This window comes from Acanthochromis polyacanthus, chromosome 3 (assembly GCF_021347895.1).
Source record: "Acanthochromis polyacanthus isolate Apoly-LR-REF ecotype Palm Island chromosome 3, KAUST_Apoly_ChrSc, whole genome shotgun sequence".
Taxonomy (NCBI): domain Eukaryota; kingdom Metazoa; phylum Chordata; class Actinopteri; family Pomacentridae; genus Acanthochromis; species Acanthochromis polyacanthus.
Genome location: NC_067115.1, coordinates 22,407,742 through 22,433,310, shown reverse-complemented (window position 1 = coordinate 22,433,310; position 25,569 = coordinate 22,407,742). Strand labels below are relative to the sequence as shown.

The 25,569-nt window shown below is 39.4% G+C and overlaps 4 protein-coding genes across 4 annotated transcripts; 2 read left to right on the top strand and 2 right to left on the bottom strand.

The window, feature by feature from the left end:
• Nucleotides 1-237: 237 nt before the first annotated feature.
• Nucleotides 238-7,115, bottom strand: chic2 (cysteine-rich hydrophobic domain 2). The gene is made up of 6 exons (XM_022214331.2): nucleotides 6,762-7,115; nucleotides 5,603-5,657; nucleotides 5,211-5,366; nucleotides 4,975-5,031; nucleotides 4,814-4,873; nucleotides 238-3,539 (listed from the first exon to the last, which is right to left on the bottom strand). Exons 1-6 carry the CDS (start codon nucleotides 6,893-6,895, stop codon nucleotides 3,489-3,491), a joined length of 513 nt encoding a protein of 170 aa, XP_022070023.1. The 5' UTR covers nucleotides 6,896-7,115; the 3' UTR covers nucleotides 238-3,488.
• Nucleotides 7,116-9,368: 2,253 nt separating this feature from the next.
• Nucleotides 9,369-11,277, top strand: rhbdd2 (rhomboid domain containing 2). The gene has a single exon (XM_022214329.2). It carries the CDS (start codon nucleotides 9,678-9,680, stop codon nucleotides 10,659-10,661), a length of 984 nt encoding a protein of 327 aa, XP_022070021.2. The 5' UTR covers nucleotides 9,369-9,677; the 3' UTR covers nucleotides 10,662-11,277.
• Nucleotides 11,278-11,546: 269 nt separating this feature from the next.
• On the bottom strand, nucleotides 11,547-14,073 carry LOC110965332 (OCIA domain-containing protein 1). The gene is made up of 8 exons (XM_022214330.2): nucleotides 13,882-14,073; nucleotides 13,575-13,659; nucleotides 13,424-13,477; nucleotides 13,275-13,322; nucleotides 12,714-12,843; nucleotides 12,404-12,576; nucleotides 11,851-12,012; nucleotides 11,547-11,733 (listed from the first exon to the last, which is right to left on the bottom strand). The coding sequence occupies exons 1-8, from the start codon at nucleotides 13,930-13,932 to the stop codon at nucleotides 11,696-11,698; spliced, it is 741 nt and encodes a 246-aa protein (XP_022070022.2). The 5' UTR covers nucleotides 13,933-14,073; the 3' UTR covers nucleotides 11,547-11,695.
• Nucleotides 14,074-17,531: 3,458 nt separating this feature from the next.
• Nucleotides 17,532-24,144, top strand: slc34a2a (solute carrier family 34 member 2a). Its single transcript, XM_022214332.2, has 11 exons — nucleotides 17,532-18,510; nucleotides 19,482-19,610; nucleotides 19,843-19,986; nucleotides 20,097-20,208; nucleotides 20,837-21,029; nucleotides 21,517-21,612; nucleotides 21,702-21,822; nucleotides 21,979-22,146; nucleotides 22,250-22,366; nucleotides 22,495-22,619; nucleotides 23,517-24,144. The coding sequence occupies exons 1-11, from the start codon at nucleotides 18,372-18,374 to the stop codon at nucleotides 24,078-24,080; spliced, it is 1,908 nt and encodes a 635-aa protein (XP_022070024.2). The 5' UTR covers nucleotides 17,532-18,371; the 3' UTR covers nucleotides 24,081-24,144.
• Nucleotides 24,145-25,569: the final 1,425 nt, after the last annotated feature.

Sequence of the window (25,569 nt, the reverse complement as noted above, 5' to 3'; positions counted from 1 at the left end):
TTTTAGTAAGAGGTAGGTTAAAAATTTGTGAAAACACCTGGCAGTCATGTATAGTCATGTGAAGTATGAAATGGTGTGTAGTAAGTGGAGTTGACTAAATCTGTAGCATAGACTGCACAGTCTATGGTCTGTCGTGACAATCTTGAGGCTAAACCCCCACTCTAGTTGCCTTTCATGTACAGCGGTGTCAACAAAAAGGATAACCGAGTTCATATTCACATTAAAAACCATACCGAGTTGAAGCGGAGGATGCCCATAGCCTTGTTTATTGGTAGTTTATTACTGTACATACATCTGTTCATGAGTCATGTACATATATCCTTCTCTCCCTCACGCACACGTACACACACACACACAGAACACTCAAGGTTATATAAAAAGGACTCATTTTTCTGTGCAGGATTCAATCACAGTCAGATCTATGAAGAACATTTGCATCTGCATACACCGTGCACATACACATATATGCACACACACACCACAAATATATGCATATGGCCTTACGCCTTGATTTACACAGAACAGATCACAATCAAAGATGTAGAAAAGTGATGATGAACTGATAGGCAAACCAGCGGTAATCAAGCGAACTTATGTCTTTTAACATATAAACTAACACTACGCCTGTCTTTGTGGGTCCGTGGTGCATGTGCTTCCTTTGCTATCTGAAGAGGAAGACCAAAGAGACGTTAGTTATCTTTTTCTCAGGGATCTTTTTCAATTTCAAAACAAACTCCAAATGCATTGTTTAACAATTATTCAAGTAATGTGTGACCTGTATACTGTACTTGACACCCTGGTGTGACTTTGGAACATACCTGACAGAGAGATTTTGCAATGCTACATTTTGTTGTTTATCTACTATAATCCCCTGAGTGTGACCCATACATTCACCAGAGCTGAGCGACCGAAAACTAAGTGTCAAATTCTTGATATAATCTCAGTATCTGTATCTTGATGTTTTAACAAAGGTGAGCAGAGAGGGGAAAGCTAAATATTTACTGGACTCAAAAAGGCCTTTTCTTTTCTCCTACTGGCGAAAATGTTGAATATATTCATTAAAAATTAGATGTGCTTCATATTGTGATCTATAACACATTTGTAAAAATAGTCACCTTTATCATGAAGCAGGACTGCTAGCTAGATCAGTGAACTGTGCCCAGACCTCCACTTTTTTTCCACTTAAACCCTCATTAATGTACATGTCATCACCTCCTTGCTATTGCAAACAACATTCACTCTCCTCTTAGGTTAATTTCAGTTATCCACTAGCTTCTGATGGAAATATCTCCAACATTAGAGGCTAAACGCACCAGTATGTTTACTACTAAGTTTCTAACTGTCTGCTGTTCAGGGCTCAGCATGTAGCCTACAGTGGTTCATCAGAGCTTTTTCTCTGAATGCTGCTGCTGCAAATCAAATGACTGAGAACCGCGACATCAAAACCTACACCGTCAAGACCTGTTCCCATTGGATGTGTCATTTATAATAGCAGGCAAATATACTTCAAACGAGACTGGTGCGATTGGATGTGTGTTGCATCAAAACATTGGATTTATCGTCTTTGAAAATGAGGTCAAACTTCAACAGCCCTTGATGGGGATAAAACGGTGAACAGCCAATCACAAATTGCACCTTGCGTCTCAAGTGGTGTGACATCAGCGACCTGGCATTGAATCTACACTCAATTCTGATCCTGTTCTACACACTTCAGCACCGCCTGTGAAGGTATTCACCAAAAAAGGTGGTAAAAAAGTGATGGAACCAAAGTATGCTTCCTGTGATGGCGTCAGTGTGAACAGTATTGGATTTTCAGAATTAAGAGATGTGATGATAGTTTTCTCCCTCTGAGTGACACATGCAGTTGAAACGGTCCATATGTGTGTCGGACAGAAAGCCAGAAGAATGAGCTGAAAGACAGTAAAGCTCGGATGTTAATGCTCATACAGGTGACCTCTTTCCACACTGCACAGCTAACATTTTGTAATCCTGCTTCATGACAGAACCCTGGTATCACCCAGAAAAGAGGGCCTAAGCCTCTTGTTCACCCTAAACCTTAGAATGTAATGAAAAAGGATGTATCTAAAACAGAGGAACTTTCTGATGTACGTCCGCATCCTCAACTTGAACACTCCTGTGAGTGAGCCAAGGTCAGTAGATAAGCGAGAGGCCATGTAAAGGTGTTAAGGACAAAGCGATTGTGTGCTTTAGTGTCAACACGTGACCGTAGAGAAAAGAGAAACCATGGCATTCCTTTGCAAAAATGAAGAGGCCTGTTTCATGAATGCACACATTATATGCACACTCGCACGCTTATAAATTACTACAACAAAAAAAGATAGGTTATGGCAAAGAAATATTTCAAAGAAAGAACCCTGCTTTACAGAGTAAAGAGTATCTCTTCATGTCTGATTTGTCTGTTTTTTTGCTTGTTTCTCTGACACACACACACACACACACATACATAACAGTTTTACAAGCATCGACTGCCTCTCTTTCAACATAACAGTAAACAAACCTTAAGACTCTAAAAAAAAAAAAAAAAAGGAGAAGAAAAAATATGTTCTCTCTTCATTACCAGTGGCCGTCTTTACAATTAACTTGATCTGCTGCAACTCAGAAGCAGTTGCTAGGCAGCCAGCCATCACCTGGACACACATCGTGCTGAAGACAACATGCTCCAGGAAAGTGTGTAGCACAAAGACCCATTCATACTATGGACAGTACAGTCAGAGTGTGTGATTGTCACTGGGTTAGGGTGATGCACAGTGAAGTGTGCAGAGACATGAGAGGAGGCGAGAGGATGCCCGGTACTTGAAGAGTGACATTATCGAGTTCAGCTGTTCCGGCCACCAGCCTCACATGTTCCTGTGAGACTAGTATGTCCGCTACAGGGTTGATTTGGATGAAGGCTCCTTTGGAGTTCCATGTTATGTTGCCTCCGCGGCCTTTAGTAAGGATCTGGAGCACCAAACCAACTCTTACAAAAGCACTGGGGTGTATTTTTTGCAAGTGAAGTTGGCGGTGTGGCATATGAAAGTGTTTGTGTTATCATGGTCCGACTGTGCCATGTGCTTCGGTTAGGGAACACAAAAAGTGACAAAATTCCAGTTGTGGCTCACGGACCTCAATTCAAGAGTCCAGTCTCCAGCTCTAGTTCCTAAATCCATAACACTGCTCATGGCTGCTTCTTCTCTGACATCGTATAGGCTGGCAGCAGTTTGCAGGGGCATGACAACGCGCCAGTTTGCCCGACGGTTCAAAGGTGAATTTACTCCGAAAACATGTGTGGGGCTGCTGGATTTGTAAACAAGGCTGTAGATAAGGTCATGTGTGGGGGAACGGGTCACAGAGAAAAAAGGGAGGATCAATGTAAACACAAATACTGGAGTATTTCAAGAAGGGAAGTTTTTCAGGAGCTTTACAGCCATTGTGATTCTGTGACAGAGCTGGGAAGCAGTGGAGGTTCAAAATCAGCTGCAGTCGGGCTAGTCCGGTCTGAAGATGGGGATCTTAGGTAGGAATTCTATTAGGATTACCTGCAGGCGATAAGAGAAAAGGTTCTTAGTGGTGAGTCAGGGATGAGTTTTAAATTTATCTAGTGTGAGACAAGTAAGCCCCTTTCAGACATGCTCTCCTTTGCATTAATCTGACAGCGGCTCTATGTTGGCTTCATGCCTGCAAGGTCGAACGCACTAACATTTTTGTACCACGTCACAAGTCTGACCTGCTGTCCCATTAACAGACAGTCATGCACAAACAACGATTGTTTGGGTTGTGTGAAGCGATTTGAGGACGGTTTTGTATACAGTTCAGCCCCAATATTGTTCAAAAAACATCACAGAGATCCAAAAACGCCTTTTGTGTACAAAAATCATTAAACACATTTCTCATTTACTTGGCTCTACAATGTCATATCTATTTACAAACTGAACTTTACCACAATAAAGACAGCCACTAACAGTTCAGATTAATGATGCTCGCTAAAATTGATTACAGTCTGTTTAGTTTGTTGCTTCCAGCTGTTTGTTTTTCTTTGAGTTTACTAAATACCTGCAGCATCGGACAGCAGCAGGACCCATACGAGCGTCTCCAATGTGAGAGCTGCTCGCATGGAACAACTTCTTTAAATACACAGAATAAGAAATTATCCCAGTAAAGTTACTTATTAGTTACTTACTTGTACAATTTGATAAGTTTGCTATCAATATATATTCAGCGTGTTGTTTATTAGTGCAATATTAAACATTGAACATGACTTGATGTTGCATTGGAGCTCACGTGAATGAAAAATACGGCATTTGTACAGCGGCTCTCTCAGGCATGGTGGGGTATATTTCTGAATGAATCCGTAAAGGACATGAAAAGAACTTTGACACATATTTGAATGACAGAATACTGTCATGTTAACAAGACTGATGAAGCAAAGCAGCATCACAGATGTCTGGAAAGGGCTTTTTTTTTCAAGTGGTATACATTTTGCTACAGTCTTTCTCCTAAAGTAGCTTTCACTTCCAGGTCATACTGGGTCACTGCAGGCAATACTACAAACTAATGTGTAGGACTGCTAGTGAGAATATCGGATTAAAATAATTTGTGCAATATAAAGATCAAACTCATCATTCACTGGATTATCCACAAACATACTTTTCCATATCATAACATTATCAACAATGACTGGGTAAAAAAAAGCCACTACACTGAGACCAACAAAGTTCTATCACCTGGTAAGTGTGCTTTCATCAAAGGTTTTGGGACAAACACAGCCACACTGAGGTTCAGAGCTACAGCGCTAACCACCACAAATACTTACATATTCCATCATGTTGTTGGTTTCACACTTCCTTTTGCTTAGCCTCCAATGCAAACATAACTGCAGACAGAGCGCAAAAGCGATCAGAGTCTTTTCTACAACATGTCTTATCAAGGTCTACTATTAGTAAACACACATCCTTTTATGCTGTCACTTCTCACCTTGTGGTAAAGTCTGCTGTTCTCCCACTCCAAAAGTTTCTCTATAGATCGTCTCGTCTGGAAGGCAACATAAACATCGGATATTGCTCTAATACAAAGTGTCACATATTGAACTGCTGCAGAACTCCCTTGATTTGGGTTTACTATGGTATTGCTGCACATGTTATGGATGTCGATGGATGCTTTTTAAGACTCTGATGCATGTGAGTGAGTGACCGTAAGAAGGAGTATCTCACCCTCTTGCTGAGGCAGATCACAGGCCACAAACTGAAGCCCAATGTACAACAGCAGCAGAGGCAGCCACACAGGAGCCACCGCACATTCACTGGGAGTGTCTTCCTCAGGCAGCTGTTTACGCGGTTGATACTGGCTTTGAATTCCTCTGGTGCCACCTAGAGAAACACACATTTACAGAATAGTTAATATAATAGCCTTTCAGATCAGGTATTCAATCCGTGTTTCCAATTTGTGATCAGATAATGAACGGAGGAAACACAACATTAAGAAATTTGAATTTGTGGTACTACATGCACGTGTTCGCCAGTGGTTACAGTGCAAATGTTGTTGTTAAGCACGTATGACAAATGGATTTTTCCACTGTTAATTTGAATAACAACAACACACTCACCTTTCCTGTAAGTGCTGAAGGAAATTCTGACTCGAATTTATTACTAAGCCCAAACCTTTGGGGTGAAGAGAGAAAAAAAGAAGACATGTTACTATATCTACATTAAGCCAAAGATAAAACTGCAGAGCCTAGCAGGTATCAGGGGTAAATTATTAATATTCACATTTAATATGCATCACAGCAGACCTTTGGAGATGCACCGGGACTGTTGTCAGAGCCCCATAACAAAGACATAATAATAATATTGTCACAGGAGGACCAATCTGATATATGGTATAAAACATTTAACAGAGGTCATGATGAAGATGATGCACAGGTGTATGAAGACATTGCAATCCCCATCATGTCCACATAACGTAGTTCTTAATCAAAATAAGTGTAGAGAAGCTGTCCCTTTCGTTGGCTTGATGCATTTTACTGTTTATTTTCGATTAAATAGCCATTTCTCACTAGTGGTCATCAGGGCCATTAACAGAAATAAAAAGAGAGGATGTTGTCAGGCAGTGTGCTCTTAAATGTGACAGCATTTCACTGCTAAATCTAAAGTCTGAAACAAACTTATTTCACATTGACCACCAGACTGAAACTAGACACAACATTCATGAACTTCCAAATTTCAGTCGATATCTTACCGGACATATCTGATTTTGAGTAAAGTTAGCAATCCGAAAGTACAGCTCATCAACACAAAAGAAGGCTAATTCGGCTTATATATAAGAAATGTGTATATTTAATGATTAATTCAGTGGTAAGAACAGTTATTTGTTTGCAGTATGTAGAAAAGTCTGTAGGTTGTCATGCTCGTTACAAAGCAGCTCAGGTAGTCTGTGTTGAAGTCCCGAAAAAGTGGAACTAATAACGAGGACACACTGTCTGGACGTGACAACAGCAAAAAAAAAAAAAATAACAGCATTATTTATCGTGTGTTTGATACAGAAAGGGAACGTTTGTATGAGGAAAGTTAAAAACGAAAGCCAAACCTATCCAGCCACTCCTCGCTGAGTTAGCTCGCTTCTAAGTTAGCAGCTAGCTAGCTATGCTAGGTCATCAGAGGCACCCAGTTAGCTGCCCGGTTACACACGTAGCCTGCGGCCGTTGATCAATTCCCGGCAACGGTAAACTGCCGTGTCGATCCCCGGGATCGTGGCCGGTAACTCACACAGTGACGTGGCCGGACCCTCGCACCACCACCGGGTCCGGAGCGTACTTGAGGAGCTGCTCCTCCGCGGCCCTGTCCTCGTCCTCCTCTTCCTCCTCCTCCTCTTCGTAGATCTCATCAAAGTCCTCCATCATCGCACGACTCGGCCTCGCGCTTCCCGGGAGAGACACCGGGAGCGACACGATGCCGACCGACAGCGAAACCTTACCGAGAAAAAAGCACGGAGGGAACCGGGAAGACGACCACAGAAAAACCAAGCAGACCCGGAGACGAAACGGCTCACATCGTTCGGCGAGCTCCGAAACAAAACATCAACATCCGCCGCAGGAGCCGTACGACACAGGAAGAGGGACCGACGCTGCTCTTTTTTCCCCTTTCTTTTTGATTTTTGTAGAAACTACATTTGCAATAAAATGGTTTTACAAACAGTTGAATATGTTTGATTTTACATATAGATTTTTATAATAAATAGGGCCATTTATTTTTCCTGATAAATGAAGTTAAAGCTATTCCTCTGTCCTGGTTTACTATGTTTCTTGTCTGTGTATATGTATTTTTGCTAGTATTTTTGTCTTCTTCATTTTGCATACTTCCTCTCGAGAATTATTATTCGAGACATGCTTTCTTTCTTTTAACAAAATAACACTTTCTAACAAGAAGTCTTTGTAAAACACAGAACTTGTCATTTTTGTATAAAGGAAAATGTGTTGAATTTTACTGACACATTTTGTAATAAACAGCACTAGGTTTCCCCTTCTGCTTATTGAAACCAAAGAAACTCCTACAGTCTGTTTTACCGTGTTTCTTGTTTGTATACCTACACATTTGTTAATGTTTTTCCATTCTTTATACTATATTTTGAATACTTATGTGCATTTGATCTGCCTTTTTATGTTCCACATATCTGGAACAAACTTCCAGAAAACTACAAATCTGCTGAAATGCTCCACTCATTTAAGTCAAGGTTAAAGACTTATTTATTTCCTGTTGCCTTTGATTAAAGACTGCCTTAATACTAGCACTGCACTGTTACTCTTACGTGGCACTGTAAGTTAAAGTGATTTTATTTCATCTCTCTTTTCATCTAAGTTTTAATTTCTTTGTTTTTATGATCATAAAATTTCATATTGATTTTATTGCTTTAGTTTAGTTTTATTTCTATGATTTTAATGCATGCTTTAAATGTCTACCTTTTAAATCCATCCTCTATACAACGCTTTATCCTCACGAGGGTCGCGGGGGGTGCTGGAGCCTATCCCAGCTGACTTGGGCGAAGGCAGGGGACACCCTGGACAGGTCGCCAGTCTGTCACAGGGCTACATACACAGACAAACAATCACACTCACACTCACATTCACACCTACGGGCAATTTAGAGTTATCAATGAACCTCAGCATGTTTTTGGACTGTGAGAGGAAGCCGGAGTACCCGGAGAAAACCCACGCATGCACAGGGAGAACATGCAAACTCCATGCAGAAAGATCCCAGGCCCACCCCGGGATTTGAACCAGGGATCTTCTTGCTGCAAGGCGAAAGTGCTAACCACTACGCCGCTGAGCAGCCTACCTTTTAAATCATCTTTGTTATTTATTTTCTTTGCCATTGTGAAACACTTTGAATTACTTTGTGCATTAATTGTGCTATATAAATAAACTTACCTTGCCTCGCTAGTTTAAGCAACTTCAGAAATATGTATTGTTCTCTTCTGCATATTTTTTTTTGTAAAATATTATTTGTTACATATGTTTTGCTGTTGTTTTTTTTTTTTGCCTACTTATGTGCACTCAGGATGTGCTTGGGTTTTGTTCTTTTCTTTCCTTTTCTAAAAGGAGCACACTTTACAAAAAGATGATTTTGTACAATGGTGAATTTTCAGTCTTTAAAAGGGGAGTGAATATGTGTATGCTTTTTTTAAAAATCTAATATTAATAAATATGGCCAGACTTTTTTTCTGCTCTGTGGAACTAAAATTACCCTGTATGATTCTTGTTGTTACACTTGTAAATTTCTTAGTGTTTTTGTATTGTTTATACTAGTGTGTATTCTGCCAAAGGATTTTTTTCTTCTTCTACAGAGCTGGGGTTTATATTGTTTTGGTGTGGTGGAGCAAAAGGAAATTCTAGCAGATTAGTGTATCTGAACAGAGGAGAAAATATTCAGATGCATGCAGAAATCCCACATAAAACTTAATTACTAGTTTAAAAAGTCCTGCAGCTCTCCAAAAGTAAGAGAAGCTATTATAGTATATCATGTTAACTGATTGTAATTACTGATACTTTATTCTTCGACAGCATTTTAACTTTGACTATTTTAAAATGTTTTAATCTACTGATTTGTTTAATTAATGCATTAAATAATTCAGGAAGATTGTTGCATGTTCTGCATGAACAACTTTTCACTGTGGATTAATCAAATAGAAGAAGAGGAAGAAGAAGAAGAAGCGTCTCCTCCAAAATAAGACGTGAACGTCATTGCAAAAGCTTTCCTGCCAATCAATGAATACTTACTTATTGTAGCTCTGACTGTTATAAATTATATACATATACATTATACTGATTATGTGTGTAGATGATTTAGCTTACTAGACATTTAGAAATAAATTTCCTTTAAAAAAATTGTTACTCTGCGTTAAAAGATATTATTTTGAAAAGTCCGACGAGAAGCTACAACTGAACACGGAAGTTGGTCTCCCACCCAGACTCCATAGAAAACTCTTCAACAAAAGCAGTCTTATTCTGTTTCTGTAAACCAGTTATTTCTCTATCAAGAACATCACCGTCCTGACAGGTTTACAGCAGCCGTCAGTCAAAGCAGTCCGGAAATGTCACTACTTTAAGAGGTTTTGGACAGTTGAACCCGTTTGGTAAACTTTTGTTTTAGCTTTTTATCCGTGGATGTTTTAAGCCGTCTCGCAAGATGACTATAACTGAGCACTTTAAGACGACTTTCAGAGTTGTCAAAGATGTCGTTCCTGTTGTCACAAGCGGCATTCTCACAGTGGTTCTTTTATCGTTTGCTGTATTTGGCATCCAAACATTTTTCAACTTAACCGAAGGTGTCTTCAGCGTTGGCGCAAGTGTTTTTCGAAATGGACACCTCCACAGGCTCTTCATGTATCCCTTTTACCACAGAACCTTTCCTCAACTTCTCCTGAACGTCGCAGCCCTTTTGTTTCTCAGTGGCAGTTTGGAGAAAGGTGTCGGCACCGTCAGGTTCCTGTTCTTGTTCCTGCTGCTCTCCTCCACCTCGGGCTTGTTTTACAGCTTCTTGGACCTCCTGCAGGATGACAGCATCCAGGGCCACACTGAGGGTTTGGTTCCTGTGACTCTGGCCTGTGTGGCTCTGACTACCATGCACACAAAGATGACCAGAGCTTTTCTGTGTGGAGTCAGTTTCCCCACCATGGCCCTCCCCTGGGTGTTCCTCATAATCACCACTGCCCTCATCCCTCACAGTGTGCTGCCCTGTAACATCATCGCCATCCTGGTTGGGTGGATGTACGGTAGAGGATGGTTCTCTCTTCTGGACATGTCTGAGGCCAGAGCTGGCCTTCTGGAGAAGATGACGCCTTTCAGGTTGTTGAGGGGCATCAGGGGTGTTACGTTTGTCCCCGCTTCCACAGAGGAGAGGAGGAAAACCCTGCTTCCACAGATCAATCCCACACCAGGGTCCTACCCAGTCCAGGCTTATGCTCCGTTGTCCAGCATGAACGCTGCTAACAACACAACCATGATGTATGAAGGTTGGCCACAGTCAGCCGGTCCCATGTCCACTCCCACACCTCCTCTGAATCTTCACGGACATGTCTCAGCACATAGCTTTGGATTAAGTCACGCACACTTTTCAGAGCAGAGTTTTGGGCACAGCTGCAATCACAGTCATGGTCATAGTCATGGTTAACGTTAGTGATGGTTATGTCTATGATTTATTTACAATGTTCCAGCTATGAAGAAAAGCCTTATTCTATCAGTACTACTGTGTTTTTCACAGCTAAACTTGAGCTCTGACTGTGTCTAATAACATTTTTCTGAATGTATAAATATTATGGGTGACTTTTATAAATTAAGAAAATGTATGTGTTTTTTTTTTTTAAATTTCTACTATTAAATACATAAAAACCCATAAAAAGTCTTTAAAAACTTCTGCTCTAAGTTTAGCAGAAAGGCAGTAGACATCCTGCTGCTAGTTTAGGATAAGTTTAAAAACAGAGTTTCTGCATCTGATGTTTTTGGTGCCATCATGTTATGCTTTACCCATGTTTTTAAAACGATTTCTACATATATTCTGATACTTGTATGGCAGCAATAGGAGCATATGCCAAACACTTTCAACTATTTCAATTTATGACGCTTTTTTTGGCTGATAGGATATAATTAGGTTAGTGTGTTGATGATATTCAGTAAATTTTGTCTTCTTGGGCATTTGTCTAGAGAAAACAAAAGGGTCCAAATTTGAATTTTCTGTTCGTCATTAAGTGTGGGATAATCTGTTATTTTCCTATTCATTTGTAAATCTACCTGGCACGTGTGACTTTATAACAAGCACTTTTGAGTCTGGCAAAAATTCCACTTTTCCACAACTAAGCCACCGTTAGATATCAAGACGGTGAATCCTGTTATTTGTACTTACAACATGGTATTAATCTCGTGTAATGAGTTGACACATTTGATTTCAGCTCTGCAGGTTAGTAAACTCAAGCTATAATTGTTATTTCCTTTTAGGAACTTTAATTTTGTGCAGTGACAATGAGTGCATTAATTCAAATTAGCGTCAGTGCCTGGAGAGTTTACTGATCAACAAACTGGTTTTATTGACACTTGCAAAGACATACTGATTAAAATATCATCGAGTTCAAGAAAAGTGGCCATTAAGATGCTGGTTTCTGTTGCATCAGTGATGCCACAGTACAAATTATATTGTCAGTTCTAACAATCTCATTCTTCCCAGGTGTCTCCATAGATATTCTTCTTCACTGTAACATAAAAGAGAGAAGAAAAAGTTCACACAGATTGATTTAATCTCAGTATCTCCCTCTATAATTTTCTTATATCTACCATGTGTGATACAAATCTCTGCAGGAGGAGCTTACCCTCTTTCTTGGGTCTCTCTGGCTCCCTTTCAGTGGGTGGTCTGAGCAGTGTGTCGGCCTTCTGAGTGAGTGTGACCTCATAGTTCTCTCTGTTTTTGAGCCTCAGGTCCTCATAGAGGATGGGCTTCTTCCTGGGCTCCCCCTCTTCCACATATGACTCAGCTGAAGGCGTCAGGGACAAGGAAAGGGAGAAAAAGGGTTATTTCTATATGTGAGGACTACAATTTGCTCATTCTGTCACCCTCAGGAAACTTCTTTGAAACAATTTTCAGCTTAGGTATGCAATAACTTATTTACAAGATGATGAAAAACTATTTGCACACAAAGTGTTTATAAAGTTACACAATATCACTCAATTTTCATTAGATCTGATCACTTGTAAGTCCCTTTATACAACAGTTTATCAAAGGCATAATTTGTTGTGCTTCTAGTGTCAGTATTTCAAAGCTGATAACATGTAACAGTTCGGCTTCTATCATCTAAATGACTCTATTCCAAATGCAGTGATCACAGTAGTGGTTTGTGAATAGCTCAAAGTGGCCCTACGTATTACCTGGAGCATTAAAGTCACCTGCTCTGCCCATTTGCGCAGGTGGCTCTGGATGGTAGCCATATCCATAATCTTTGTTGTGGGTGGACATGTTGCTCGGGGCCTCTGCGGGCTGAAACATGGTGCCAAATGACTGGGTGTCTGGGTCACTCAGCTCTGACTGTTGACCTTTGGAACTGGGAAGGAGAATAAAAATGGTCAAAAGACTGTTGCTGAAAGTTAGAGAAGTGAAAGTAATCCAAAGCACACTGGAACACAACCTTAACAGGCCAAGCATTTAATGAGGGCGACTTCCAGTGTGTATATTACGCACTATTGTGAAGGCATTCCTGTCCTCTGTCTTAGGATCTCTCCTAGAGGGGAGTTATCCAGCCTCTTGAACTTCTCCTGGCACGTCTTCATGTACGACAGTTTACCTGCCAGGTAGCCACAGAAGCCAGCAACTATATGGGCAAGCATACATGAATAAATCAATACTCAAATGTTACACAAACATTTACTAACAGCAAAGAGGATTTAGTCAAATGAACAATTTGGAACATAAATTACTGCATTTAACACCTCAGTATGAATGAGAAGTACTATTGACAATATAAATATGAAACTATAGCTGAATAGGTAAAGTATAGTCACAGCTCTACAGATACAATAGATTCTATCACACATATGTAAAAAAAACATTAGGTATACTTGGTTCAAACTAATGCTGTTGAATGAACTACAGACAATGGATTGAGAGAGGGTTTGATATTTTGTATAAAGGTTTCATTTAGGGGTTGCAGTGTGTGGTACAATGCACTGAAAGGTGTTTCTAACATCTCTTCTAATTTTTATTTAAGTAAACCGTGTTGTTTCCTCAAGTTCATGAACTTACAGGCCACTTTGGGTAAAGATCCAAACCTTGGAGATGCAGACAGAGCCCCTATAAATTTAAACATATCTGTGTCAATGCAAAGTTAAATATGTGTCTTTGTTCATGCATTTGTATACTTGTTGAGTCCTCTGCATTATGTGTTGTGTTACCTCTGGCAACTAGGGCTTGAGTGACAGCCATGCTGATCACAGAGAAGGGCAGAGCTGTGAAGAAAGCACATTAACAACACAATGGCTCTTTTAGTTTTTGGATTTAACTTTTAATATTAAGCTGACTTGTCTCCACAAGACGGACACTTACACCTATAAAGGAAGCTCTCCTTGTTGCACTCTCTCAACACCATCTTCTCCTCCTCTGTGGGGACGTAGTCCATGTTGAGAGGCGTCTGAAGATTGACAGACAAACCTTGCTTTAAGTTTAATTCCCTAAGCTAAATGGCACAAGGCATTTTAGTAACACACACAGACAGCCCCACCTTGAAACTAATGAGATTTAAGCAGCGGACAACAGAGCTCTTAGTGAGTCTGTTTGTCTGCAGCTCACCTAAACTTAACACCAGCGACGTTAGCTAACATGTTAGCATCCCAGAAAAAGCGACGAGTTTTACCTGCGCTGTCGTGCGCTGCTCCTCGGTGAAACCTGTAGTGGTGGACGACATATTTAGTACAATCCTGACACTTATAAATGCTTCAAAGCATCTAGGTTAACAAAGTGTTAGCCACTCGGCGGACTGACTTATTTAATGTTTGGTACAATGTCATTGCTCCTGCTGGCGCTGACATGACCCGGAAGTAAAAAATAAAAAAAAGTTGTACGTTACCTAAAATTACCTGGAAGAAAGTTTTGTTGCCTTTATTACTGCTATTTTATAAAAATAACCACAGGTAAAATATACCATATTTAAATTTTTACCGTTCAAATAGTGTAGAAAATCCAAAAAGAGCTGCAAACTGGATGTTTGTGACGTTATTAAAATTCCAACTGACTCCCTCTAGTGGTTGTGTTTCACATGTTCACTGAGGTTAAAAACGACACTAGTAACCAAGGGTAACATGATGTTATACTGTACAACTTTATGACGTGGTGTAATACTTAATCAAACTGAAAATTTTCACCAAACATTTAATATAGCATTATGACCAATGTAGTTATTACTTATAATCAAATACCAGCACTGTAAAACATCACAAAGGAATTTAGTCAAATCAGCGACTTAATATGATTTTTGCAAATGGTGTCCATTGATCTTCAAATGTCTTATTTTAATTTTCAGATCTTTAAACATGAGTTCTTATAACTTGAAGTATTTTGGCTTGAAGTGGTGTGTTGAATGAACAGCTGTGTTTTCTCAACTCATTAAATGAAGAAACAAAACTAGTATACAAGTAGACTTCCCAGAATGCATTGTTCGACAGGTCAAAACCTCCATTCCATTTGTTGTAGAGAAAACATGTTAAAGTAAGCTCTCTCTCTCTCTCTCTCTCTCTCTCTGTGTGTGTGTGTGTGTTTTGTTTTGTTGGTTTTTAAAATCAAAGTAGGTCTAACCTGACAAACATCAGTGCAAAATTCAGTCCCCTGCAGACTTATAACTTATCTTACTGTACTTAGGAGCAATCTCACATATTGTCTTTGTACTGACTTTGTTCAATAAAGGCTTCAGTAGCTGAGGCTGTTGGTTTTCAAATTTAAATGAAGAAGTACCTTTATGAACATTTAAAATATAAAAGCAATGCAAATCTGTCAGTTAGCAGTGTTTATTCAACCAAATATCCCAAGTTTGTTGAACTTACTATGTCAAGTGTAGTCAATGTAACTGAGCTATTTTCACACTTACACAACTCATACGATGAATTTGAAATAATAAATCAGCTGTAGTGCAGTTAACTCACATTTTGAAGGCAGCAAGGGAACTTACATGTCTATGCTGAATGAACATACAATACATTACAGGGTATATGTGCTTGTAGACTCCCCGACATCCAGGTTATGGTTATAATAAATGCTTCAGTAGAATTCAGTCACTTTTCTTTCTTGAAGACACTTCACCTCTTACCCTAAAAGCTACATCAGTTACAACTGATTGATGGCTGCACATAGTAAGTTATTGTCTAGAAATTCCCAAAAAGAATAGAATAGCATACTGCTGTAATAGCATTGTATGGTGCCTAGGTGATGCTGTTGCACTTGCAAACTAACAATAAAGACTTTGCCTCACAGTAAATGTGCCTGCACTGAAAGTTAAAATAAACAGGCTTTGAATGTTCCCATTCAAAGCAACTAGAATACGTCTGTTTTTCCTAATCCAGTCCAGGATGTAATAGACAGAAGAGAGAGAAACTAGATCACAATCAATAGTCTAGTCTTTATTGATACACCTAAAAATAGAGGTGATATTTTCCCCTTTGTTGCCCCAGTTATTAATCATTCAGTTTCCCTGCATGACAGGAGACTAAAAATAATTTGTGCTTGATCTGTACTGGCATGTGTGATGGAGCAGCTCCTCTGCAGGGTTAAGGTCAAACCAGAGAGGCAGGTGACGTGGGCCAGTCACAGCTGTACCCAGGGAGTAGCCATCAGGCAGACTTTTGGGCCAAACATATGGGTACTTTGGTGCACTGGGCTGCAGAGGGGCACCTGTGACAAACAATAGTTGCACCGGTGTCATTGGGTCAGTGTAGGGGTACTTGAGCAAATCAGACTGGCACTTAATTGGGTCACTCAGGTAGCTTTCAGGTGTGATAGGTCAGGGCCATAGGTGCAAAGTACCTGCTGAGCTAACCCTGGCACTGATGTTTGCTTTGATTAATGCGTGCTGCCTCCCAATAAATACCCTTAATGCTAAGCTTGTTTGGGTACACGAGTACAAAATTATATCAGCACATCTCCAGAACTCAATGTTAAAAATTCATGAAGGCAGGATGTAAGACTGTTGCACTGGACTGCTTTAGTTTTAGTGACAAAAAGAACTTGCAACTGAGTGTGTACGAGGATAGGAACCAAGAGTGGAAAAGTCCCATTAATGCTTGTCCTGCTATATTAGAGTGATGGTGACTAACAGTGTGAGATAAGAGGCTGTCAGAGCATTTGTTCCAACTTCTATGGAAATTCAGCACATCAGTCTAAGTCCAACTGATTTTACTCTTAAAAATTCTCAAAGCCATCACCAATAGTTCTACAGGCCTAAACTTAGGTCATTGATATTATGAAGTATTGATGAATGGGTAGCTGTATAAAGAAAATCAATAGATTGCTATAAAAGGCTTCAAAAATAGAACATAGCTGCATTGGCAAACTGAAATTAGGCCTGTATGACACTGCGCACATCCGGCACCCCACCACTCCCATGTGCTCTAGATAAACTTTCGCAAGCAAAGCCAGTCTCTCTGCCACTATTGACCTCGAGGTCCATCAGTTGGAGTTACCATCACTCTGAGAGCTGCGCATGAGAGATGCAACAAAGTTTTTTATTTTTAATGGATGCAAGAGATACAGTTTTTCTCCCTGAAGGAATTAATATCTTAAATGGATGGACATATTTTCAAACTGGACGACCAAAATTACAGAACGTCTTGTGAGTCTCAGGCGCGAAAACCTGCCGGGTATTTAGGCGAGATATAAAGTTTAACAGCAGCAGGTGTAGATGTCCAGGTAAAGGGAGGCATCACCAACTTATCAGGAACAATGTGAGTTGGATTGCAACACAACTGCAGATTAAAGCAGCGTCAGGTAAGACTAATCAAGGTCTGAAAGGTGTGCTTATCTTATCTACGAGAAAGAAGTGTTCCTGGTGATGTGAAAGCCGCACATCACCCTCTCTTCTGACCTCTACCGACCCCCCCACACCTTTCCGCTCTGTCTGCATCGGGGCAGCGCTTCAAAAAACCTGAGGCCCAGGTGAGCTGAGCACAAACAAAGGATGGACTCGCTGAGCCTGCCACAGGTGAGAATGAGCTGCTTTATATCAGTTTGAATGCTTTCATTTTGCAGTCATCTGGAAACTGGGTACCACTTTAGTGTTTTTAAACTATAGAAAAATCTATGCATCAAAGGTAAATTAAAATCAAGGGTATATGAAGTATATAATTTCTTTATTGGAATGAGAAATTGTGTTGTTTTTTTTAATGTACAAATTAAGTGCAGGGTTTGCTTTTGCAAATAAAATAGATAAGTTTGGAAAAATACCACAGAGTGCAACTCAAGTAAACAACTTTATTATTATTAATGTGGAATTTCTTTATTGTACGATGACTGAAGACATTAAAAATTTGCTTGAAATTGATTGAAAGTCAGCACACGAAACATAAATATCCACTCTGTTGTAGACAAGTTATTATAGAAAACAGGGCTTTAATAAATTTCACACAGAAGATGTAAGAGGATTTAATCAATCGTTAAAGAACAACTTCCAAATACAAATTGATAAAGCTTACATCAAGTTAATATTGAAGCAGTTGTGCCTTCTTTGTCATACTGTTGTGTAAATGGAATTTTACTGCAACTGAAGCATGTGACACTAGGATCAATACCCCGGCATGTGAGGGAAAGAGTGTGTGTATGTGTGTGCTTGCATGTGTGTGTATGTGATTTTTGTGAACTTAATGCTTGATAGTAAAACTGGTGGTTATTAGAATTGTTAATAAGGAGGGATTCGGTACAACAGGCTGAGGTTGTTTATAACAGTTAATGACGTGAATCCAAACACGACTGTAATGGATGTGGTAAACTTTCAGGTTGGCATGATACGATATTCACAGAGATTGTTTCAAAATGAGAAATTCCCTATTCCAGTGCTGAAACCTCATATCTTTACTTTTGAAGTTATTTACCACCTTTAAATACTGACAAATATAATTTTCAGAACATTTATATACTGCACACAACAAATACATAGCACTTTGGAAATTAAATCCTTATATATGTTATGTATATGCATGTTTGCTTTCACAGGAAATGGACCCTCAAAGTAAAAGCAGGGAGGACCAGGATGAGAACCATGGAAATAAAAGCAAAGGTATTTTTTTTATATATATTACATGCAGTATAGGGATACTTGTGAATTTAAACAGCTAAAACAGGTAACTGTAAAAAGGATAGTAAATGTATTCAAACTTCTCGTCTCTTGTCAAAGTCAAAGCCAGTCCTGCACATTCCACTATGGCTTTGATTGAAGACGAGCCGGAGGACATGGACCCATGGGACATGCCAGAACTGAAGGACACCGGGGTGCCGTGGTCAGGTGAAGACTCGTAATGTACCTGTGTAATCATTTCTGATAGTACAAATACTGCCCTGCACTTGTGTTTATAAAGGAACATAATGTGTGTTCTCATTAGGTGTGCATATGCTCAGTGTTAAGTTTTATATTTACAAGTTCATTGATTTGATGCTACGACATGTAATATGACAATATAAATGTATACATGCTAAAAATAATGAATGAAAAAAACAGTTTGTGTCTGTTTTATGGACACTGTTTTCCTGTTTCATGTTTTTAAATCAGTTAACACTCTTCAGCTACCAGGTGAGCTACTGCACTTTTAGATGTGTCTCATTAAAATGAGTGAACGTGTATCCGTGTATTTGGTATGATATATTTGTCATTTATTTAGATCATCCACTAGAGATATGTTTTTTTTCTTAAATGGATCTTTATTCTGATGACCAGCATCATAAAAGTCCCGTTAAAGCTCCTTTGATCAAGTCATCTAAATCTCTAAACCTATAAGATTGAGCGGTTAATGGGTTGAAAAATTGTCTAATCTTCCAAGCTGTCACTGCCTCATTGAAAGAGCAATAACTCAAATCAATAGCTGATGTGACTATTTAGAAAGCGTGGATGTCATAAATGACAACAGATATGATCCAGGTAGTAGTCAGAGAAACAGCCAAGTCCAACATACTGTAGATAGTTAAGATAACTGAGTGAACGCATTTCAAGCTAATACAACAGACCAAAGGTGGACTGTAAAAGTAGAAAACACAAGTAATATTACAAATATGTAAGAATAATATTTTTAATAAACACAATTTGCACTATAAAGGTTTCTCTGGTTGATTTGTAGTCTAAAATGCCTATTGCATAATGACAAAAACCTAATTAATATCCAGTTGTGTGCCATTGTTCTCTTTACCTCCCGCTTGCGTATGATTTTACCTAACTGCATTTGATCCCCTGTATTTTTCTTTACCTGTTTCTGTCTGCTTCAGCTCTGGATACCAAAGGGAAAGTGCTGAGAGTGTTTGTGTCGGTGGGGAAGATTGTTCTGCTGCTGGGTTTCCTTTACATGTTCATCTGTTCTCTCGACATCCTCAGCTCAGCTTTCCAGCTGGTCGGAGGTAAACACGCTGCCTGAGCTCATAATGTAATGCTGAGCCATTAAATTGTATGTTATATGTCTTTTATCACAGTAGGTAATTTGCAGATAGTCCCATAAAGGCATGTCAGTATGATCTTGAAACAACACAGAGATAAACCATAGTTAATACACAATCACTCTCCTGAGCATAATATGCAATGTAAATAAGTATTTTTTGAGAATTCACCTGTTCTGGTGTTCACTCTGTACAGGAAAAGCAGCAGGCGACATCTTTCAGGACAACAGTGTTCTGTCTAACCCTCTGGCCGGTCTGGTCATTGGTGTTCTGGTCACTCTGTTGGTCCAGAGCTCCTCCACGTCCTCCTCAATAGTTGTCAGCATGGTTTCCTCTGGACGTGAGTAGCAGCCTCAACACAAACGTACACAGAGATTCGGACATGCACAGAATACAGGAATGTTGGACTTCAGGTTCCAAATGCTGAAGCAGACCTGTGTGCTTTGACAGTGCTGACGGTCCAGGTGGCTGTTCCCATTATCATGGGCACCAACATCGGCACCTCTGTCACCAACACATTAGTTGCTATGACGCAGGCTGGCGACCGCAGCACCTTTCGGAGGTAACGATTTTATGTTTAATGGATGTAGTTTTCTTCCTCTGCTGAACGGAAGAATGTGCAGAAATGAACTTGGCAAATCTTGCCGACTTTCTGCAGCAGCATCTGCAGAAGCAGCATGATGAATTATGCTTTATTTCCCCAGCTGTATTATTTTGTAAAGTTATGTTGTGAGGTATTTGTACAAATTCCAAAATCCTGTGAACCAGACACCACACGAGTTTGACATTTGAGTCTGTCACTGAAGTAAGAGTAACTATTATCCTCACATTTTGAAAATGTACTTTTTAATGAACTAAAACACTCAACCTATATGAGCTTCGGGTCGTAGTTTTAAAAGGGTGTTTTTTTTCTCTAAGATGAAGGTAAAATTACAACCACTTAATGCACAAACTCAATGCTTCTCCTTAACTGATAACAATCAATTCATATTTAATTTCTAATTTCTAATCCTCAAGTTTGCTTAAAAAAAACAACAAATCCTCACATTTGAATAAGGATTATTGCTGCAAAAGTAGTTAGTCTGAGCTATTAACTTTCTAGAAATGTTTTGCTAGATAGCAATTTCATTGGAATGATCAAAGGTTCTCTAATATTTGCGTTTATCTCCCCTCTTTCACAACGCACCCAGGGCATTTGCAGGGGCCACAGTGCACGATTTCTTTAACTGGCTCTCTGTGCTGGTGCTGCTGCCCCTGGAGGTCGCCACCGGTTATCTGTACGAGGTCACCAAGCTCATCATCGACTCCTTCAAAATCGAGAGCGGAGAGGCCCCAGACCTGTTAAACGTGATCACTGACCCCCTCACTGAATCCATAATACAGGTAAATGTCAGGAGGATTTTAGCTGATCAAGTCTGACGAAAAATATTAAAAATCATGACAGACGAGATTTGGGCCAGTTATAATGCTAAGGAGCAATATACTATTTATTCTGACAAAAGATGCCAACAACATTTTTTTCTGAAATTTGACTTACAGTCAGATCTAGAGAGCATGACCAAAGAAGTAATGTTGCAATAGCAGCCTGGTTACTATGGCAGTAAATTGGCTATCAGGTATGGTCAGCGTTTTTTTTTTTAAATAAAGGGGAATTCTGAATTTACACAGAAGCTGAAAATGATAAATTGGTGGTTATTCATGAAGTCTGAAGCATTTGCTGGAAGATGATTAAGTATGTTTGCCATCATCCTAATTGTGTTGTTTTCATGTCATTAGGACTATCAGTGAGATAAGATGCCATTAAGTAGGGTTGTTATCTTTGTCATGGTTGCACATTCCTACACCGTGTTTCTCTTTCCCTCTGACTCAGCTGGATCAGTCAGTCATTAGTGGGATTGCCACAGGAGACCCAGAAGCCAGAAATAAGAGTCTCATCCTGAAATGGTGCAAAACCTTCACCAACACAGTAAGGCCAAAGCTCGGCAACCACATACCGAATATTCTGAAATAATAAGCTAATAAAAGCTTTCATGTGAAACTGCCTCTGTGTTTCAGACCTTAATGAACGTCACGGTTCCTGGCCCAGAGAACTGCACTTCTCCGACTCTCTGCTGGGTTGATGGCAACTACACCTTTACACTAAAGAACGTTTCTGAGACGTACGATGTGCGGAAATGTAAGACCACCATGCACACAATTCATAGTCTTTTTTTTAAGCCCACTGAATTGAAAAAAGGATGATATGTACGTTTCAGTGTGAGAAAAATCTTGTTATACAGGACTCAGTGATCAGCTTTCCTGTCACTGTATGTGTTTTCCTCTCTGTCCTCAGGTACCCACCTCTTTGTCAATGTGAATCTGCCCGACCTGGCGGTGGGTCTGATCCTGCTGGCTCTGTCTCTGCTGGTGCTCTGCTCCTGCCTGGTCCTCATTGTCAAGCTGCTCAACTCCATGCTGAAGGGACAGGTGGCTGCAGTCATCAAGAAGATCCTGAACACTGGTGGGCAGCACCGCACACTGTGATTTCAAACAACTGGATGTAAAACACTGGTTTGTAATACATGAATGCTTTTATGTGTGCTACTGTGTGTGTGTGTTTGCAGATTTCCCGTTTCCATTCGGCTGGGTCACCGGCTACATTGCCATTTTAGTCGGAGCTGCAATGACCTTCGTTGTGCAGAGCAGTTCGGTGTTCACTTCTGCAATTACTCCACTTGTTGGTGAGGTCAATCATCCATCAATCCAATGATCCATTACTTTTATCACCATCTCATAACCATTTATTATCTCTATCTCAGCTAATAATTCTGATTCCTTGCTGGTGTATGTGTTTCTTTTGTTTGAATAGGTATCGGTGTCATCAGCATAGAGAGAGCATACCCGTTGTCTCTCGGTTCCAATATCGGCACCACGACCACAGCCATTCTGGCAGCCATGGCTAGTCCTGGAGACACACTGGCAAACGCTTTACAGGTCAGACATTCACACCAAAACATTTGTAAAATACTGACTGACTTGACAGATATTATATTTCATGGTACTCCAGATTCCAGATGTCTTTTTTCAAAAGATTTTATATATATTTCTTATGATTTGTCAAAGATATGTGACCTATAATGTTGAGAAACCCTTTTTGCTTTCCTCAATGTTATATTTATGTAAACATCATTGTAAATATATATTCTTTAAAGAGAAAGAGCTGTTTAAAATAACACATCTATTGTTTTTGCGGTCACATTTTGGACTACCAAAACTCAAAGCACCAATTTTAAATTGGTACAATTTAAACTACATAGTAGTCCATAATGGATCTAAGTAATTATTACATTTCAGAAGTTGTTTTTCCTGTTTTATTTTTTTGCTACTTTACATTGGCAGAAAATTGGATGACGTTATTTTTTCTTCTAGGACATTTCTTCAAAACAGCTATGTAACTTGCAACAAAAATAAAGGGAAAATTGCAATATACCTTAAAGAATCACTTGTAAACCCTTGTAAATATTAATCTTTGATGAAAAATTTGTACTCTTGGACAAGATGTCCATTATTTTGCATGTTCAGCTGAAAATGAGAATGAATTGTTGGAGGTGTATCGGCTAAATGCTACATCTGTTAAGTATTTAGTACTAATCACAGTTTTTTTTTTCAGGAAAAATAACAAAAAACAATAACTAAATTACAGACAAGTAAAATTCAAAAAACTTTTGCTAAATTAATAACATTAAAAAGAATTCCTTGAAAATGTTGAAAGTCACTTATCTGCACTTAATTTATTACATGCAAACTTACTTCTATATGTAATAATATGTACTTTTCATTTTGTTGGCAGAAAAACATAAAGATAGTAAAGTTTGTGAATGATCATTCCAGATTGCCCTCGTGCACTTCTTGTTCAACATCACCGGCATCGTTCTCTGGTATCCAATCCCCTTCACTCGCATCCCCATCCGGCTGGCTAAAGGTCTGGGCAGCATCACCGCTAAATACCGCTGGTTTGCTGCTGTCTACATCATCTGCTGCTTCTTCGTTTTACCGCTCTTCGTATTCAGCCTGTCTCTGGCTGGATGGCAGGTACTGGTGGGCGTCGGTGTGCCTATACTCGTCCTGCTGATCATCACCCTGATCATCAACGTGCTGCAGAAACGGAAACCTGGTTGCCTGCCTGCAGCACTGAGATCCTGGGACTTCCTCCCTCTGTGGGCCCACTCCCTGGCTCCCTGGGACAAAGTGATTGGTGTGATTACTGCCAAATGCTGCTGCTGCTGCAAATGCTGCCAAGTTTCATCTAACGACCAAGAACACGGAGTACAAGAATCTGCAGAAAAGAACAAGAAAGTGCACACAGTGTATGATAATCTGGCGATGAGTGCAGAGAAAGAAGTGGAAGATGAGATAAAGATAGAGCTGAAGATCCTGGAAATGACCAGACTTTAGATTTTATAGTTATTGTGCTTGTGTGACGCTGTGTGGATGATGCAAAGAAACGTACTGGTCATGGTACGAGAACTAAATACATTCAGGCAACTTACACTTCCAAGTTATTTATACTTTCATTGGTAATAGATTTTTAAAGTGTAACATGAGATATGGCTGTATTGAGATTTCTGTGAGACAGAGAAAATGACAAATACATGAAATACAAGTGAAGTGAATTTTAAAGGATTACAATGGTAATTTATAGGTTTTTGTGTACAAATCCCGTGAAAAGACAAACCAACAGCAAAGTAATCTGTCTTCAATACTTTCTGCTTTACCCTGTTTGGTGCTGTCAGGTCTGTTTGACAGAACTTGGTAACAACAAATACGGCGGTCGTCTGACTCGTATCCCCCCCCCCCACAAAGCCAATCATCTGCCTTATAATGGCCAAACCTGAAACATCCAGCCAATCACGTCTTTCTCTCCTTTCATTTAGATTGCTTTGTAGTCTTGTTGACCTAAAATAACTGCCTGAAGGTATTGCCAAGAAGGCTGCTGAGTGGCAAGATTTGCTCCAGAGGGACTCTGAGATGAAAAATCAGTAAAATACTAACTTTAATTTACATTTTTAATTCATTTTTTTAAAAGCTGGGAACTGTAGTTTTTCACTATCATTCCTCGGATAAAAAAGAGAGAACATTTATTCAGTCAGAATCAAAATCAGAATCAGGTGTTGTTGTCAAGTAGATTTTAATAAACAAGAAATTTGACCGAATATTTTCATTCAGTGAAACAATATAGATTAAAATTTTTGCCAATTGTAGCAGTAAGCAGTAAATAAGCGTAACTGCTCCATCTTAACTATTGGTAACTATTTTCATCTGATCTGATGTTCTAGCGAATTGCCTGATTTCAGCAGCAGGACAGTGTGTTTGTGTTCAGCACTAATACAGAAATTGAGATTAAGATTTATGCTGTAAGTAACTGTCAGTTTGCGTCATGGTGAAGATAATAACATTATTATAACTACGTAACAAAAGCTCGTTAACACTGTCTTTGTGAGCTTAATAGTGGGTTGTCATGAACATCATTTAACTCACAGCACCGTGCTGATAACGTACAATGTCACTGCTACCATGACTGTAAACTCTTAGTCTCCTTGGACAATGATGGAGCTTCATGACACAGAGGAATAATCAGGGCTTGGCTACACAGAGGATGCATGTTAGCAGAGTCAGACAATATTGGATTTGGTCTTTTAATGGTATTTGTGGACAGTCTGAAAAATAATGAATAATACCAGACCTATGGTTTATCGTATATTTGAATTTCAACAAATTCCCCTTGATACAACCTAAACAATAGAAAGCCATTTAAAATAATCAAACACAGTTATTGGGTTTTTATCTACAGGTACAATATATAATATCAATAACATGTATGGTACATGTAAAGTTAGAACACAACAAAAGCAACATCTGTGGTTTGTAATAATCAATGTAAAGC

Bases quoted from the DNA above. Each gene is read 5' to 3' on its own strand.
- chic2 (XM_022214331.2), bottom strand. From the start codon at position 6,895: ATGATGGAGGACTTTGATGAGATCTACGAAGAGGAGGAGGAGGAAGAG. The intron at 4,874-4,974 runs GTGAGAAGTGAC...CTCTGTCTGCAG, and splicing joins ACAGCAGACTTTACCACAAG to TTATGTTTGCATTGGAGGCT. The intron at 3,540-4,813 runs GTAAGTATTTGT...TATCGCCTGCAG, and splicing joins CCAACAACATGATGGAATAT to GTAATCCTAATAGAATTCCT.
- rhbdd2 (XM_022214329.2), top strand. From the start codon at position 9,678: ATGACTATAACTGAGCACTTTAAGACGACTTTCAGAGTTGTCAAAGAT.
- LOC110965332 (XM_022214330.2), bottom strand. From the start codon at position 13,932: ATGTCGTCCACCACTACAGGTTTCACCGAGGAGCAGCGCACGACAGCG. The intron at 12,013-12,403 runs GTAATACGTAGG...TGACGCCTTCAG, and splicing joins AGGTGACTTTAATGCTCCAG to CTGAGTCATATGTGGAAGAG. The intron at 11,734-11,850 runs GTAAGCTCCTCC...TTTATGTTACAG, and splicing joins AGAGAGACCCAAGAAAGAGG to TGAAGAAGAATATCTATGGA.
- slc34a2a (XM_022214332.2), top strand. From the start codon at position 18,372: ATGTATTCAAACTTCTCGTCTCTTGTCAAAGTCAAAGCCAGTCCTGCA. The intron at 20,209-20,836 runs GTAACGATTTTA...CAACGCACCCAG, and splicing joins GACCGCAGCACCTTTCGGAG to GGCATTTGCAGGGGCCACAG. The intron at 22,367-22,494 runs GTGAGGTCAATC...TTGTTTGAATAG, and splicing joins TGCAATTACTCCACTTGTTG to GTATCGGTGTCATCAGCATA.